General features: G+C 41.0%; 2 protein-coding genes across 2 annotated transcripts; both read right to left on the reverse strand.

Moving 5' to 3' along the window:
• Nucleotides 1-2,325: 2,325 nt before the first annotated feature.
• Nucleotides 2,326-12,853, reverse strand: nploc4 (NPL4 homolog, ubiquitin recognition factor). The gene is made up of 17 exons (XM_023418902.2): nucleotides 12,689-12,853; nucleotides 11,911-11,991; nucleotides 9,809-9,918; nucleotides 9,123-9,356; nucleotides 8,982-9,030; nucleotides 8,771-8,865; nucleotides 8,554-8,677; nucleotides 8,223-8,402; nucleotides 7,956-8,042; nucleotides 7,205-7,276; nucleotides 6,986-7,112; nucleotides 5,495-5,655; nucleotides 5,195-5,266; nucleotides 5,004-5,096; nucleotides 4,470-4,586; nucleotides 4,008-4,110; nucleotides 2,326-3,061 (listed from the first exon to the last, which is right to left on the reverse strand). Exons 1-17 carry the CDS (start codon nucleotides 12,701-12,703, stop codon nucleotides 2,901-2,903), a joined length of 1,881 nt encoding a protein of 626 aa, XP_023274670.1. The 5' UTR covers nucleotides 12,704-12,853; the 3' UTR covers nucleotides 2,326-2,900.
• A 1,170-nt stretch (nucleotides 12,854-14,023) lies between these two features.
• pde6gb (phosphodiesterase 6G, cGMP-specific, rod, gamma, paralog b) lies at nucleotides 14,024-17,440 on the reverse strand. The gene is made up of 4 exons (XM_023418859.1): nucleotides 17,361-17,440; nucleotides 15,694-15,895; nucleotides 15,568-15,608; nucleotides 14,024-15,473 (listed from the first exon to the last, which is right to left on the reverse strand). The coding sequence occupies exons 2-4, from the start codon at nucleotides 15,837-15,839 to the stop codon at nucleotides 15,397-15,399; spliced, it is 264 nt and encodes an 87-aa protein (XP_023274627.1). The 5' UTR covers nucleotides 15,840-15,895; nucleotides 17,361-17,440; the 3' UTR covers nucleotides 14,024-15,396.
• Nucleotides 17,441-18,325: the final 885 nt, after the last annotated feature.

Genomic DNA, 18,325 nt, shown 5'->3' on the forward strand with positions numbered 1-18,325 from the left:
GGGCAGGGGTGGGGGGCAAGTATGATATCACCGGGCAAAAAATACAAACTTTTTTTTTTTTCTTCTTCTTCCAAGCATTTTCAAATGAACCTACAACTAAAAATATATTCTCACTTCATCAATGGAATTATCGTCAAGCTCTTACAAAGAAGCACACGTCTCATAAATAGCTAAATCTGCAGCCCACCACTCACACCCTTGACCGAACAGGCCCGTTTCCCCGACAACAGCCCCAGTATAACTCGACAGTTTGTAATTAACTTCTTGTTTTTCTTTCCGTTTCAATCATCCTTTCAGCAAAAAAGCCCATGAAACCATTTCATGTAAGAGTGCAGAGTTATGAGGAAAAAAAAAACTAAATACCTCAAAGTCAACATGAGAGTAGTGATTAAAAAGTTTAGGGAAAGCTGTCAGTTTGTTTCAGTCAGCATCAAACACATCCAGGACGTGGATTAAAAGAGATTCTAGATCAGCGAGGAGGGTTCTCGTGATGGAATTATGGGAAATGTGCAGTTTGTTAGCTTTTTGTTTTAGCATCATTAGCTTTTGTATTAAAGAACTTTTTAAAAACCTGTTGTATTTAATCTCTAATTTTATAGGAGCACCAGAAAAACTGTTGAGACATTCAAGTCATGCAAATTCATTTTGGTCACATACCTCAAACACTATGAGCTTTAAAAGTGGCTTTTCATATACTCTTTGAGAAGTTGCTGAGCTTCTATGTGTGGACACTTTAACAACGAAACCCAAACCCTGGATCCAGGCACCTCACCAGCTCTGAGAAGGTCCCTGCTCTCTGCTGCGAGGGGACCACATCAGTGAGGTCTGATTTTGCTGAATGGGTTCAGATTAGAAAACTTAATGATGTGCAACCAGAACAGAACTTTCATGACTTCAATGATCCCTTTTGAAGAATTGGTCCCGATATTAGTCTCAAGAAAAAAAGTGATAAGAACCAGTTTTAACCAACTATCCTGATATGCCTTCTAGTGACTGTATATGTAAAAGGGTTAGTTCACCAAAATTATTTAAAAAAAATGAAAAAAACAAACAAACAATCATTTTCCTTCTTACATTAGTGGCATCCATCTTTTATTTGTCGAAGTTTTGACAGGTTTAATTCCCTGATATTTCTGCCTCTTTATCTAGACAAGTCTCTGCCTATGCCTAAAATTTCATTCACCTCCACTGTTCTAGTTTGGAAGCTAAACACAGCTAGAGGTATGTGAGAATAATTAGGGTGAACTGACCGTTTACGCCTTTAGGAGAGTGAAGTGCTTTTCACATTGATTTCAGGTTCAGCTCCCTCTACACCTCTGACACCTGCAGCTCTGCAAAGTGGAGAAAACCTCAGTCTAGTATCATCCATGTCTCCCCTTCTGCTGGAAGCAGCTTGGAACTACACAGAGTAATTATTGGCAGAACCAATCACAGACAAGGTGTTTTTTTTGTTTTGTTTTGTTGTTTTTTTTTTAAACGCTGCCCATTGTGATCCCGCCTGCCGATGTACGGCGCAGACATCACAGATGAACTCAGCGATATGTTAGGCATCTTTTTCTCCCCGTGTTGACCTGTGACCTCTTGCACTCAGAGCAGCAAAGTCTTCGAAGGCTCAGGGATGGGGAAAAACCCACAGTGGGCCCCCCCACCCCCAATCAGTGGAGGAAAACTGGTTATGGTCTGGCTCCTTTGGATCAGCGCCAGCAAGAAAACAAAACGAGGAGAACCACAGGTGGGGAGTGACCGAGAGCAAAGTGGCGAGCACCAGTTGTTTCTAGAAGCACCTCACGGCGAATACAGTGCGAGTCAGTAATAATAATGATGATGATGATAATGATGATGGATGGAGGCCTAGGGCGTTTTATCAGGGACAGAACGGAGCTGATAAAAGAAGCTACATATTGTGCCTGCTCAAGTTCAAACCACCAAATCCAAAAGCTACAACTCCAACAAACCAGTGAGAGATGTTCAGGAACCACTTCATCACCAGCAGCAGCAGCACACGTTACGTCTGCAGTCAGTGGAGGAAGATGTGTTCTGGGTGAGTAGCTTTTTGCATCTGCATCTTTTCAAATCTGGGGCTTATTACCAAACATTTTTAAAGTTATTTAATACTGAAAATAAACTCTCTGCTTAGGCGGAATAACTCTGGAGCTCTTAGTGTTTTCAGGTCCAGGATTGACCAATGATTGTACTTTAAGGGGCTTGTCAAAGAGACCAAGACCTATAAAAACCTGACTGAGCAGAGTCCACACTGAAGATTCAAAATTTTAAGGTATAGCTACAATCAGATAAAAAAAAAGAAAAACAAAAAAAGACGCTTAATTAAATAACAGTATCATTCCTCAAATGTATTTATACACAGCAAGATTTTCCAGAAGACGTGGTGAGAGTGAGAGGGGCACTGATGTGAGAGAATGTCCAAACACTCAAGTCTTTGCTGTTGTCCTGAGTCACAACAGGATATATTTGAGCCATGGATGGGGGCAGGTGATTATTTCAGGGCGGTGGTAGGTTGAGGGAACAGAGCCTCAGCCAAAAGTGCTTTACTTAAAAGTACCCTGCCACTCACCAGAGCCGCTGTGAGGAGGGATACAAGGAAAGAAAAAAAAAAAAAAGAAAAAAAAAAAAAAAAAAAAAAAACCAGTCTGCTTTTATTTTATTTACTCAATGAATTGGATGTAAACAAGTGCATCTCTCTGCACGTCACAGCAGCCTGTGAGATGGGAAGGACAGAGGCTTCAACGTGAGGCGAAAGAAAACTAGACAGGGCATCCAAATCTCGCAGCCGGTCCTGGTGCAGTGATGTCATTGGCGAGTTAAGAGGAGGGCTGGGCAGGACTGTGTAAGATCAGGGCGCGGGGCATGGAAGCAGGGTGGAGGGTGAGTGGATTGGGGGTTTAACTGCGGGGCAGGCTGCACATTTCACAGTGCTCTGTGCCAGGCTGGTTCATGAAGGTGCAGTGGAGGCAGGACCACATGGCTGAGGAGGTGGCAGGGACTGAGGGGCCACCCATGGCCCCGTAACCCAGAGAGCTGGAGGGCTGCCCACCCTCCGTACCTGGAAGGAAAGGAGAGGGATTACACGGTATAAGGAGGGCAACTAATGAAGATTCTTATTATGTATTAACCTATTGATTCATTTTTCAATTAACAGATTCTATAGAGAGTCTATAATTTAACAACCAGAGAGTAGCTTGACATATACCCCCCATAAAATGACAAAGAGTTTTTTTTACAGATTAAACAAACACAATATAAGATGTTAGTCAGTAAGCTTTACAGGTGCTGTAAGGTGTATATTGTTATCTTTGGATAGAGCCAGGCTAGCTGTTTCCCTTTGTTTCCAGTCTTTGTGTTAAGCCAAGCTAACCTTCTGCTGGCTGTAGTAAATTAACCATGGCATGAGATTCATATCAACCTTCTAATATACTTCTCTGCCCAAAATGTCCTATTCCTTTAACCTCCTAAGACCCGAGCTCTATTCTTTGCTATATAGGCTGATTGGGACCTGAGAAAAATGATGTCCACATATGAGGACATTAGTTTTAAATTTCGATTACTGAGTGGCAGTATAATATCCTCATATGTGGTCACCAGGCCCTTGTTGAGAAAAAGTTAGTATTGTGGTCTAGAGAACCCAAAATGTGAGGTCCACATATGTGGACGCCAGGTCCTAGGAGGATATGACACTGAATGTAGCGAGCTGTAATCTACAGAAATGTTTGAGTGAAAGTACATTTTTTCTTTTAATAACTCAATTTTCAGGATATAATTGTTCTACACATAATGTAAAAACAAAACCCAATTAATCAATTAATTAATCAAATTTATATGATTTATTACAGAGCACCACCGTAAGCTATTTGAGTACGGAATTTAACAGAGAAAATCATCAAATTGTTGCATTTGAGACACTGAAACAGTGAATATTCAACACTCTGGCTTCATAACTGACTTAAATGGTTAATAAATGATCAATTTCTCTGTGATCTGCAGTGACTTACTGCACAGCTGCTCGATGGTGGCCCACTGCTCTGACTTCTTCCAGGTCTGTGCCAGATCCTCATTAGAAGACTTCACTGCATCGAGTAGCAGCCCGATGCTGTCCTGCAACGACAAACACAAACTCTGATCTATCTACTCGACAGTGACGGATGCAGGAGACTGGAGAGAAAAGCAAAAACACGTCTGGATTTTATAGAAGACATGCAACTCTGATTAGGCAGCTCATCGTTGTCAAAATACACAAAAATAATGTTTATATCAAATACGCAAAATATTTGATCGTTGTAACAGGACAGAGGCCAGTTTGAAAATCTAATGAGCATGAACAAAGGGCCTGAGTGAAAACATCCTCACACCAGTAACCACTTCCAGACTGGGGAAGAATGTGGCCAGATTCTAACATTACAAATGGAAAACAAATGGAAAAGCAGAGGAGAGGAGGCTTTGAAGTGTGGACTTACTCTCAGAGGCATGACTTCATTGGTGACGAGGAAGAGGAGCAGATGGAAGTCTGATACGATGTCCAGGAATGCTGTGGTGGTGCACTGGGACAGGTATGTTGCTAAACTGTGAAAGTCCTGCAGACACACAAATAAGAAGATGTATAACTTTGTCTAACCTCTGAAGGTCAGAGGTCAGAGGGTAGGTTTCCCAGGCTCTGAGCTGTGACTGGTCATGTCAGGTAGATATACAGGCAGATGTAAAAACAGGCTGCTGGAATTATGAGCTTCTCGTCTGACTTAAAGATAGCAACTGTCCCCCGTTTCCAATCTTTGTGTTTGGCTGAGCTAAACATGCCATGTACTTCCCTCTACTAGACGTACACTGCTCTTCTCATCTGACTCTGGATCAGAGGACAAATATAAGATTGTTCCTTTACCGACAATATTCCACTAACTACTGTGTATTTGATAAGATCTTTTGGGCCATAATTTCCTCTCTTCATTGGGAGAGGTACACAGGTTTAGAACAACAGAAGTCTAGAAATCACTCACTTGAGTCTCTCCAAGGATATCACGGTTCTCAATGGGGAAGCGTTGTGTGGAGCAGAAGGTGTACTGAGGATCCTTTGGAAAAGTGGTGGTAATCTTTAAAGAAAAAAAAAAAAAATCAAACAGGTAAATAAACCAAATGCTGCATAAATGCATTCATGTGCTGATCATGTAAAACATCATATCCCACTCACATCTATGATGAGGTACTCCACAGGAAGAGGCCGCGCAAGAAACGTGACATCATTTCCAAATTTGTCTTTGTCCTGTTGGGGGGTGGGGACAGGAAATCGATACGAGGGTCAGAAGCAAACAAAAATTTCAACATCTGGACCCAAACCTCTGGATGAACTGACTCCTAATGCCTGGCCCCAAGCACAAAGTATTTGAATGTCATTAATCTGCTCGGATGACAAGCAGCCATAATCATTTGTGTAATGATGTCACTGTGTATATATTATGCACAGACTGTTGCTACGTGTATGATATCTCACCTTGTAGAAGACGTCTGGTACATACTGCTCGGTGCTGGACTCTTTAGCGTAGCCCAGCTCAGGAGCATCTTTGCAGGGCAGTAAGCACTCGTCTCGCACCAGAGCCATGCACTGGTTGGACACCTGGTATCCTTCAAAGTGCACCTGGTTATCTGGACCGCCTGCACACAGAGCGTAGAGATGGACGGATGGATTCGTTTGTAGAATGAGGAATAATCTCAATTTTAATTTACTTCACTTGTGACTGAATACCAGCTGCTGAGCAGAGCTATCTTCTACCTGTTTGATTTGACAACAAACTTCGATAGAAACAGATGACTCAGTCTCTCATGAAGAAATATGCACCAATATTGCTGTTTTCACTTAATTTGTCTATAATATCTAAAAGTCATTATCAATTTAAGTGATGTCTTAAATGTATTGGTATTATATGCAGTATTCAAGAAGTGATGATATGAGAGCAGCAGGAAATCCTCATTCGAGAAGGAAGGACATGTTTTGACCTTCAAAAACAACTGCAATAATTTATTACTTATTAAAAAGTTCATTAATCAATGTGTCGATCAGCTAAATAACTGATTAACTGCTTAATCTGCCACAGGCTTCAACTTTCTGTGGTTTCTTTTAACATGACTTCTGCAGTCAGGCCCCGTTAGTACAAGCAATACAAGCAAAGTCAGTGTCATAAAAAGGAAATCAAGAAGAAGTTGTGCACACCACTACAACGTTATTAAACTATTAAATCATTATGTCAGCGTCAGTGTGGAACGCCCAGTATCTGAAGCCTCTTCAGCTTCACACATGCAGCTCATTTGTAAACAGACGACGTCTTCCCACAAGGGAAAGTGAAACAGATGGACTTTGGCCTGGCTGGCATGAGATGTGGACCCATGACATCAGCTTTGGCTGCCAGCGCCTCATTAATGCAAATCAAGCGATGAGGTCACCACCAAGCTTTATGCTTTTGTGCACTTGTGGAACAAATGCAAGAGATCTGGTGAGTTTATAACGGAGCGAAGTGTAAACACTTGGCACTGAGCCAAAAATGTCGTCTCAGAGAGCATGTGGCTTGTATTACACTGTTACCCCGGCCTCAAAATTACTATGTACACTCTGTAGATAGTTGAGAGGAATAGAAAAAAAACAAAGACCTCAAAAGCCTGAGCTCTGTAGGCTGCAGCTAAGTGGCCAGGAAGAGGTGAATATACTTAATACCATGTGTCTTACAGTTACATATGTCTAGGCTTAAAGATAGATTGTAAACAAAGTACATAAATATTGTTTTTGTCAGGTGATGACTGAATTTAAACACACTACTCAATGTCATCTGTGAAATTAAAAAAAAAAACATGGAAAAGGAAAGACACTTTTCCATCTCCCCTGATCATTTTAGCTAACATTAACAAGTATTTATGAACCAGATGTTTTAAATTATAACATCAATTCGAACAGTTTGAAAGAAAAATATTTACTTTGTGAACAAAAACCCACCTGTTGCCACCACGGTCACAAATTTGGAGCCAAAGTGTCCGTCTCTCGAGAGTCTGCAGGGGTTTGAATGTAGATTCTGGAAGTATCCTGCTGTGATGCACTCCTCTGCGCTCAGGTAATGAGAGTCCTAGTAAAAGTGGTAACAGTGATAAAACATGGAGGAGATCAGCACATTACTCTAATGATCAGATCAGATGTTTGAGTGAGCTGCATCCTCACCTGGTTTCTCGTGTAGCGGACGGTGCCTATCCTCGTGTCCTCGGAGAGCAGGTCTGTGAAGATCCAACCCACCTGAACATCGGAGAAGATAAGTTCATAAAATCAGATCAAATCAGAGTGAAATCATCTCCATGTGACAAAGGAAACTGCATCACAATCAGTGCAGAGGACAGAAGAGAAGAAAAAGTAAACGCTGTTCACACACACACACACACACACACGACCTGCATGTCATGACAGAATCTTTTTCCTTCGTATCAGCAGATTTACAGCCATGGGTGAAATATGGGAGGTGTTTTCATGAATACTCTCTGAAGCTTCAGGAATTCAGAGAATGAAGGGATCAATCTTAACAAGTGAAAAGCAAAAACCTAGATGGTCAAATGTTACTGGCAGTAAATGGTGAATGAACCAGGTTTAGATTTGCCCATCCCCACTAAGGTAAACCAGCTTTCCATTAGACATCGTCAAGTTTAACAGACCAATAGAAAACAGTTTGATTTGCTTAAAAAGATCTGGTTAAATTTATTTGCTGAACAACAAATCAATTTCTAATCAAAGGCTTCAATAATGAGGCCGCAGAACACCTTCACAGACAAACATAAATCTGTCTTGCATCTTCAAAGTTGGTCACATGACTGGAGAGCAACCTGCCATCACTCTCTGTGGAAACAGGATTTAAAAAAACACACCTTGTCTAAAGCTAAATACAGACAGTGTCAAACAGCAGCCAGGAGGAAATAAAACCAACCTTGCACAGGCCTAGTTTGGCAGCAATTTCATCCACAGCTGCAGCTTTGGGATCCTCCAACAGTTCCAGGCTGTTCTGAGTGGCATTCTGTAACACAGCAAGGAGTGATGAGCGCACAACCCTCAAAAAGATTGGACTACAAGTATCAGTGTGTAAACAGAGTGAAGAGCTTTTACTCATTGCTGGATGAATGGACAGATTATACTGAAAATGCCAAGCAAGCGAGCAAAAAGGAGAGAGAAGTGATGTTCAGTGAGAATCTCTCACCTGTGGGGGTTCGTAGATGGCAGCCACCTCAGCTCTGATGCCCAGAGGGATGTCTTTGTGCTCAGTGTACTTGCCGTACAAGTATCCCATCCTCTGACTGCCCGTCTTCCTCCAGAAGTCCAGGAAGCGGTCAGCGATGGTGTGGTTCTCAAACATGATGTTGTCCACGTGTCTGTATTTCTGAGAGAAGAACAGAACAGAACAGAATTCATGCAACACTGTTTGGGATTCATTGTGCCTTGGGGCATCTTTAGACATGAGCTGAGGTTTCTTCAAGTTTGTGGCAGCTCTGGCTCCACCAATCACAGGGTTGGGGGTTCAAATTCCATACCTGTCTGTTGAGTGTGATAGCGCTGGGCTGGCACTTGGTGCAGATCCCCTCTGGCCAGGGAGGGTGGCCCTCACAGCCCGACTTGATTTTGCAGCTGATGTTCTCTAGAGCTGCAAACTTCCCTCTGCAGGAGGTGAAACTGTGTTAGAACCTGGAAAAAAAGGAATCTGTGAATTTCTACTGGAGAAATAAAAAAACAAAAACAACAACTTCTCACTTATCAGCTCCACCGGTCAGCTTGCGAAGGTATGCGTGGAATGACATGTGCTTCACTGGTGGGTCGAGGTGATTCAGGTAGTCTTCATCAAAAGGCTGGAAAGGAAAGAAGCCAGAGCCGAAGTAAGTTGAGGCTAAAACTGTCACATTAATGGTGTTAGCATGAAGATCTTTCAGAGCAAGAAACTAAAAACATATATGAATGTTTTTACCTCTAATGGTACACAGTGCACACATTTTCCAAGGGCACCATGGCGACATCTGTAACAAGAAGATGACGGTCATTGATCTGAGATCTGTATTCAAATACAAATCACTGGCATTGAAAAACAACACGTGGGTCTCTCTCTTACAGCTGTGGATCTTTGTTCCTGTAGATCTTGCCTTCCTGCTTGGCCAGATACTGATCGATCTCATCCTCCTGGACGTGAGGTGCCGAGAAGGAGCGAGGGAGCATGGAGGACGATGAAGAAGAAGATGATGAGACAGATGGTAGCGATGACGATGTGTGTGGGGTGGCCGTGTCCATCACCTCACCGGATGAAGTGGAGGATCCTGAAGGGAACAGAAACAGCATGTCGCCATGCCTAAAGAAAATAAAGAGAAATAAGATGAATAAATCTGTAAAGAATATGGACAAAAAATTAAAACAATTTACTAAGAGTTACTAAATTCTGATACATGAATGAATGTGGAATAACCAGCTGCATTTAAATACATGTGACTTTTACTCAATTACCTTGTAAGAAAATTAACTTTTTGTATTGGTTTTTGGTGGAATGGCATATTTGAATATCACAGGTGTGGAGCCGCGATCAATATCTCAACCTGAGGTATGAGCAAAATGTGTAACAGGGATTTCTGTTTTGAAGCAGATTTTAGCAGCAACAACAAAGATAAAAAAACACAGACAATCAGTTTTACTTTTTCAGGGGCTTGCAAACTGAAAAAACAGACTTTTTAAAATTCTGAATCTCACCCTGATTGTTGGAGAGGAGTAAAATCTACAGTGCAATGATGACAATTTGCTTTTACTTACTTGATCTTGAGCAGGCTGAGGGTTTTGTTCTGGGAGAAGATCTCTCCGGTCTTGTTGCGGTTCAGGTAAACAGAAAACCCATTGGAATTGAACCCAAACTCTTTGGCCACCTGTCGGAGACATGGGCGTACTTTGCTGATTAGAATGAGCAACAACATTGTGTCATACAGCTGTATGCACATATCCTAAAATAAGAATTCCACTAACTCAGTACACCATGAAATAGTCTTGATGTTGAGTCTTAAATGAGTCTGAGCTTGTTATCGCGCAACATTTGCTCTTCCCTGAATCCATTCAGGAAACGATTCAGATCAACACATGCCAGTGAAAGAGATGTGCATGTTAATGGTGTCCACTCACGACTGAAGTCACCAGATCAAAGCAGATTAACAAAGAGCCTCTTGGAACGAGAGAGTCACAGCTTGTGAGAACACCTCTTATGGTTGTTGCACAGTGAGCCAAACTGAGCTATTAAGAGCAGTCTGAGCAGGAGGAGAACGCCATGGCACTTAAACATCACATCACATAACCTGCAGCCTGATGCTGATGGGTGGCCTGTGCTCCATCACTCGAGGTTTACTGAATTCAGAATCCATTAGTGACCTTTTGATCGGTACAGTGGACTCAAGACAGCACAGGTATCTTGGCAGTAAAAGTGAACTCATTTTGGCACTTATTACAGGAAATGCACCGATTCCAATAAAACTAAACTGCCAGACTGAATCTTCAAGGTTGGTAAAACTAAGCAGAGAACAGTCCGAGGTTCTTTGAGCATAAAATCATTAAAGGAACACAGTGTAAGATGTTGCCAGCTGTATGCTGGGTGAAACTGTACGAGACAGAGTATCACTCCTTTTTATTCTGTCTCAGCTGCAGAAATATAAGCAGCAGGGCTCAGACCGTCTCTGCCCTCACTGCCTCATACCCGCTTGCCACTCCACCCATCACTGGCAGCACATCAGCAGGGAATGAAAAACTACTCCGTCCATTGATCTGCAGGCTACACCGTCCTGCCTTAACACAGATACATGCATATTTAATGAGCTGCTGCTGGAATGGTCCGCTGTGGCTGTTCTGCTCGAATATACTTCTATTTTAGGTTTTTCCAAATCCAATGACTCAAATTAATTTTGTGGTTATTTTTGGGTGTGAATAGAGGTCAGATGGAAGAAAACTAAGATGCTGTTCTTACAAACATATCCAAATTCAACACTTACTGTATATTAATTTATTCTGCGTGTTTATTATTCTGTTTCATATTTTGTGGGAGTGAAGCAAGCAGCTGTGATGACAAGTGTACAAAGCAATGCGTCCACTACACTCCCTGAACACAAATTTCCCTGGCCTGCCACATGTCAATACTGGAAGTCAGCAGTGTAGGACTGACCTGCTCTGGTACTTCCTGCACAGCTTCATGCATAAATGAACAATGAACCGACACAAGCAAAAACACAGGCAAACACAAGGGCACTTTGTGACAAAAATGTATAAATAGTGCTTGTGCTCGGGTGCAGGTATACAACACATTAAAGCCGTGGAGTACATGTTGTACTCCTGCATGAAGACGGTATCTGTTCTACAGAAATGGACCCAAGAATTCAGAGTTAGACTTCTAACACTGTGATAACATATGAGGTTTAAAAAAAAAAAAAAAAGTGAGTGGTGGAATAACGGTGCTATGATAAATTATACATCTTCCAGTCCAAGTACACACTGTGCTTTAACATGTACATATCATTATCAAGTATAAATTTAAGCAAGCTGCACAAGCTCCCAACACAACTCATTCAATATTTATTCCAGCACTCTGCACTACTCTATTTTTGTTTTACTTGTTCATTGTTGCTATATATACAGATCCATTTTTTCAACCTACTTGTTAGTACATAATAGCTAAATATGTATATCTATTAATCATCCTTGTCTGTATATCTATCTATCTATCTATCTATCTATCTATCTATCTATCTATCTATCTATCTATCTATCTATCTATCAATCAAACATTGTTCTTGGACACGAGTGTGCTGATTCTGAAGTTGATGCATGTGTGCATTTGACATTATGTATGACCTGTTCTGGCTGTTTCACACACACAGTACCTTCTTCAAAAAAGCAGCAGCAGTCTCCCTTTTGGTGGAGGGAATTTTCTTCATCCCATCTGGGGACTGTACCCTGATGATCTAATGAGACAAAAACAAACAAAAGACCAAATGAAACATCAGACATTAAAAATGCTTTTAGTGGTGTGGAAAGTTCGTGAATAACATGGACCTAATACAGATTCAAAATGACTTCCCCAACACCTGTCAACCACAACAAGGGAGCTAACCCCTCTCTGTCTTTACAGTGGTGTCAGTGTCAGGACATTATGACAACGATGACAGTGCAAAAAAGTAATGTTAACGTTAGCTTATGAGCCACCACTTTATACCAAGCAGCTTTACTATTAATACACGAAGACGTTGGCTTTGAACAACACATCGTTAGCTGAATCTGTCATACTGTGGGGACAATAAAAATATCACTTTTAGTGAATCAACAACACCTTGGCTTCCATTACATCCACCGAGAATATTCCAGCTAATGTTTGGCTAATGAGCTAAACACGCTACACAATGGTCAAGAATTTTTTACTCCTGAAATTGTGCCGGTTATGTGGCATCCCCGTTCGCAAACAATGCCTCTTTTTATTCGAATGTCGCCAGCTAACCAAAGAGCTAAGATTAGCCGGCTAGCTAAACAGGCCCTAGTCACTCTTTGCTAATGATAGCCAGCTAACGTTAGCGACCAAGCTAATTCTGCTGCCTCATCACTCCGGACTTCGGCTAAGAGGCTAGCTAACAGGTTAGCATGAGCACAACCTGCTGTTATACTTACAATGTTGTCTGCCATGTCGCTCGGGTGAGTTCTCCCGACTGATATCGCCGTGTTAGTCGACAGACACACTAGATTAAAAAAATCACGTAGCGTTACTGTCTATGTCAACGAAACTCCATCCCACAACTCAAACACCGGGTGTTACAGACATTGGTGTCCGACGGTTTCCCACCGGTCCCACACCAAAGCGACCACGGCAGAAACAGGGTTTTTTATTTAAGAGCTGAAAACACGCGTTCCTCTTTTTTCCTTACTTTTGAAAGTGCTAGAATATTTCCACTCCCATGCTGAACAGTAACAGTGAAGAAAGCCAAATTGTATTGCCTGTTTGATGCGAGAGTTGTAATTTTATCTTTTCACTACAAAATCTACAAAACATGGAATTTGGCCAGGGTTGTCAAACTCTTAAAAACAACTGTATCATGCTCACATGGCACATAAATAAATAAATAAATAAATAAATATATATAAACTGTATATATACTGTATATATACATGTGTTCGTATCTCTCTCTCTCTCTCTCTCTCTTTCTCTCTCTCTCTCTCTCTATATATATATATATATATATATATATATATATATATATGTGTGTGTGTATGTATATGTATACACATATTGTGTGTATACATATACACTGTGTTTAATCAAATTAGCCCAAATAAGACACACAGGACATTGTGTCAGGTGCTGTTCAGTATTAGGTGGTTTTTGGGTCTATAATAGTCATTTATAGTGTAGGCCTTTATTTCACTCATGTTTCTCAGATCCTTTTTTGTATTACATGACTGCTGTAAATCAACGATGTTTAACTGGGTGACAACTTTGTTACTTGGCCATTTTGGTCAGGTCTCTCTTGTAAAAGAGAAAATATTTGTTTAAAGATTAGATAAAATAGGTATATTAAAATCTATTTTAGGCCAATGGAGGAGTTTTATGTTTATAAACTTAAAGTCTAAATCTCCCTTTTCTTAGTAATGTATATTATACGTATCAAACCAGTTGCAATAATCTTAAAAAGTTCATATCACCCAACCACTGTATGAAAGCACTAATAATAAACCCCAAATGTTATCACTTTATCAATGTGTGTATAGGTATGCACATGTATGTATGTGTGCATTTGTTTTAACTTGAAGCCTAAACTCACTATCAGATGACTCACTCCCACTCTGAGGAACGGTTTGATAAATGAATAATCCACCGTTTCTATTTTCCTCTTTTTATGCTTTATTTTTTTTCCTCATCACATCTCTTCTGGTCTGTACTTAAACATCCATTCCACTCATCCCTCTGCCATCCTTCGCTACTACAGTGCAATCGTTGGAGACATCATGTGAAGAAAAGGCTTTTATCATCAGGGCAAAATGACCAATGTCCTTGTTATTCTATTAGATTAGAGGGAATCTCAGAACTAAAGTCAGGATCACAGAAATGATATCACAAGTTCAGAGGCTGAATGCAACTTGAAGCGTGAATGTATTGATCTTAAGTTTACAACAGACAACTGTCTAAACATGAACACGATGAAGGCTCGATGATGATGATGATGATGATGATGATAATGATGATGACGATGAAAAGGGCATAAATGTAATACTGAATGATGATGAAAGATAAAGGACGATGAGGATAAGATGTAAAATGTTCTATTCTAATGGATGATGCTAAAATAAAACACAAACAGAAACACACAGGGCAGCACAGTGTCATGTATGAGAACGAGAAATAAACATGTAATAAACATATTTTCATATACATTGATATTATACAAGGGAGATATACAAATAGAGGAGATATGACACTAATGTTAACACAAGTAAACCCATGGGAGATATGGGCTAAGATGGGTTGTTAGTGTGATCAAATGAAGAGCAACACACACTACTGCCCTTCCAGAGGTCCTGTTTTTCTAGCCTTTTTTCCCTGAAAGTACTGACTCACATGTATCAAACACTAGCAGACTTTCACATGTTATGATGGTAGAAATTATAGAGGAAAATAAATGTACGAAAGGGTGAAGAACATTAATGTATCCTGGTGGAAATCGTCAAAACAGAGGGAGAAGAGGGAAATCTGATGATGGATGATTAACATTATCCCACTGAAAAGTTACGCTCAGCAATGGCAAGCTGGTGTCCGGTCTCTACAGAATACAAGGTTGTTTTTTTTTGTGTATGTTAAATGTTCGGCGTTGATGGATGAAGCCTCTGAGGTGGAGAAAGAGGCGCCGAGGCACGTGAAGCGGGAACCCACCCCCGAAAACTTCACGGGTCTGTCACTTAAACTCAATTTGAGGCTGCCTTGCTCGCGTTTTGTCCGTGAGAAGAATAGAAAAGAATAGGAAAGGAGAAGAAAAGGAGGATAGCGAGAGAAGAGAAGAGGATGCTGGGAAGGATTTTAGAGTGACAGTGCAGATCTAGTGACATCATGAGAATCAAAACAACAGATCCTAAACATGAGTAGATGCTGTGTGAGAACTGCAGAATCAGAAGAATAATCCAGTGTAAGAAGACAGAAAGTTTTTTTTTTTTTTTGTAGATTTTTTTTTCTCTTTTTCCATTTTTTGTGTTTGTTACAGTTCTTTGTGGTAGTTTGTTGTTTGGAATAGTTCCATGTAAAGAGAGGAGACGGAGCCTGAGGCAGATGGCTTGAAGTGCAGGGATGTGGCCTGTAATCCTCAGGGGATTGCAGGGAGGTGCACGAAGGCTCAGATGATGCCGTACTGGGCCAGCTCATGCAGCTCCAGGTGATTGAAGGCCTCCCAGGGGCAAATGACAGTGATGTCTGCAAGAGAAGACGGAGATGTGAGGTCGTTCAGGCCCCTGCAGATCACAGAAACTGATATTAGGTTGCATTTTAAGATCTGAGGTGAACTCACCTGTGCCTAAGCCCTCCATTCCAGGGATATCGTCACCAAAGCTGCAAAGAAAAAATGGATTACACACGATAACTTATTATTATTTCTCAACCTCTAACGAAAACGTGTAAATTGTTTAAGGCATACCCCTGGATTCCCTTCTTTGGAGGCTTGCTCTTGAACTGACGGGTCTGCCTCTGCTTGAACTTGGGGGGCCCCTTGCGTGGAGTGGCGGGGCCCCCGGTGACACGGGTGGCCGACTTGATCTCGGTTTTGGGCGGCTCGAGATTCATTGTGGTTAGTTATGGTTCAGAGACACCTCTCTGAAGAGTAGTCGTGGTGGTGATATCTTTTATTTTCAGGGAAAGAGAAAGAAAAAAGTCCGGGAATTCATTCAGACCAATGTATCACATGAAAAGATGGAGGTAAAGGGCCAAATCCTCCCAGTTTTTCTCTGTAAATCCCACTTATGTGCAGCCAGGTGTTTTCTAAAATCCGCTATTTAACCATCAATTTCATGTAACAGTTGCGTACAGCCTCTGTCACCTCTGTCTGACATTACAGGCCTTAATCCTCTCACTGATCTGACGAGCACCAACCAGGATTTACACTCATATTTCCCAGTGATTGAATGTCTGAGGTGGACTACCTTGTAGCCTGTTCAGTGAGGATGACCCAATTTCCCATAATCCCAGGCTCAAGTTAATAAGTACTCCCCTCCTCTCTCTGTTTCAAGCTGGCCGTCCACACGTAATCTTGTTAGAGCAAGGACAACAAGGCAGATATGCTGAGAGTGCACTGAGGGTCTAAATGATCAATCCGCTCACCGTGTCCCAGAGACAATGACGGAGCTGAACAGGTCTTAACAACGAGGTGGTCATACAGTATTTCTCTGATCACAGCATGAGCATGAAGAATGTGGCCATCACAGCTTAATAAACTTTGGTCATACTCTACATATAGAATGTATGGTGGCTTTATATCAAAATATGATTGGTCTCTCCATTCCACTCTCCATTTTACCTGTTTGCAGGTGACGCTGCATCCACTCAGTCACTCTTGAAATATGTTAAAAGCTTTAGTGTTACGAATCTGTTTACATCAGCACCAACACTCTGTACAATAAACAACAGCCAGATCAAATCACTAAGAGAACCAAACAACTGACATCAGGTGAGAACAGCATCAGAACACCTGACTGATAAAAGTTCCACTGAGGTACAACGGATAGTTGCACTGTTGTCAGATCTGTATGGAACTGATTATGTTCACACTGTAGACATTTTAGAAACTTAAAACAGACTTATCCATTATATTGTTGTTGTTGTTGTTGTTAAAGAATAAATTCCTTATTTCCTGACTGGTCCACATTGTATCTGTCATCACTGCACTATCGTTCAAAGCCTGATGGAAGTCAACGTTGTAAAACAATCTGTTTTATTGTAATAAATCACAACACAAGTCATCAAGCAGTGACTTATTTTCATATGTGTAATCACATTATGATCAGCTAAAATTCAAAAAGGAACAAAAAATGTTCTAAGGCCTAATTACCTTGAGATCTGAATCACGTTTTCAAGAGAATTCTGGCAAAATGGCTGAACCATCTGTTGTAATCTTTACTTGATTCTGCATTGATTTCCATCTTTTCAGTCAGATCATTTCTGCAGCTCAACAGGTGATAACGGAAATATTCATAATATCCATTGACTTCCATGCAGCTCCAGAATACTCCCAAATGGTGATAAATGATAAATCCCAAATATGTCAGTAATAGTGATGGTGGTGGTGGTGCAGTGCGGCGGTCTACTCACCGGCTGCTTGGGTGAAGGACAGCCAGACGAGTGGGTGCGAGTGCAGCACAGGTCTGTCTAGCAAATGAGTTGGAGTTCTATGCTAGGCTTGCTGTGAGGGCCACTCGGGGCTTAGGGCCCCTCTTATATGCTGAGCCCTGCAGAAGATTATGAGCGCGCCGCCTCCTGCTCTAATGTCAACACTCCACATGTTTGGGGGTTTTGGTCAAAGAAGGTGAAAGTGTATGAACGTCCAAACTTTTATCTTTATGATGATGCGATGTTCACTGAGTCATCATGCAGCGATGATCATTTTAGATGTGTAATGTCAGTTTTCAGTTTAAGTTTTGGTTTTAGATTCTGGTTGATGATTTGAAAAGTATTAGAATTAATACAAATAATTTATATACAATGACTTTTTGCACTTTATCCAGTATTTGTGATGAAACCAAGGATGTAAACTGTTCATTTTTGATGTTGTTAACTTTCCTTCCCTCAGCATGATGGAGGCCTACTGTGACACGTTTCCAGAACACTCAAGAAAACACTAAGCAAAGCTAATCAGATCACTGGATACTGGACACATGAGATAATACAGCCTGTAGATATAGATTATGGATGCAGCAGGACGCTTCCTGAAAGGCCTACTATCCCACTCCCTCTCTGTTATGCAATCGTCTCACCATCTACTTCAGACAAAACCCTCAAATCCTCCACCTGCAGAAGTCTCTTAGATCAACCTAATGTGTGTTTCAGTGTAATTATCTATATAAAATCACATCCCACACAAATCAATCACTACACAGCCAATCAGGACTTCCTATTGATTCATTCATTCGGATTTAAAACTCGGACTTACAAGAGACAGATACATTTTTAAAAAGTATGGTGAAAATTAATGTAGCAAAAACTGAAATATCCTGTTTGAATGGGTCATTACCCCCCCCCCAAAAAAACCCAAACCAAACAAATAAAAAACCAAACAA

Source organism: Seriola lalandi, unplaced genomic scaffold (genome assembly GCF_002814215.2).
Source record: "Seriola lalandi dorsalis isolate HSWRI2012SDOR001 ecotype SW California unplaced genomic scaffold, Sedor1 jcf7180002054585, whole genome shotgun sequence".
Classification (NCBI taxonomy): Eukaryota; Metazoa; Chordata; class Actinopteri; order Carangiformes; family Carangidae; genus Seriola; species Seriola lalandi.

Excerpts from the sequence above, each read along its gene's own strand:
- pde6gb (XM_023418859.1), bottom strand. The coding sequence starts at position 15,839 with ATGAATCTCGAGCCGCCCAAAACCGAGATCAAGTCGGCCACCCGTGTC. Across the intron at positions 15,609-15,693 it reads CCAAAGAAGGGAATCCAGGG|CTTTGGTGACGATATCCCTG; the intron begins GTATGCCTTAAA and ends TTTTCTTTGCAG. Across the intron at positions 15,474-15,567 it reads AATGGAGGGCTTAGGCACAG|ACATCACTGTCATTTGCCCC; the intron begins GTGAGTTCACCT and ends CTTCTCTTGCAG.
- nploc4 (XM_023418902.2), bottom strand. Across the intron at positions 9,031-9,122 it reads AGGAACAAAGATCCACAGCT|ATGTCGCCATGGTGCCCTTG; the intron begins GTAAGAGAGAGA and ends TTCTTGTTACAG. Across the intron at positions 4,111-4,469 it reads ATGAAGTCATGCCTCTGAGA|GACAGCATCGGGCTGCTACT; the intron begins GTAAGTCCACAC and ends TTGTCGTTGCAG.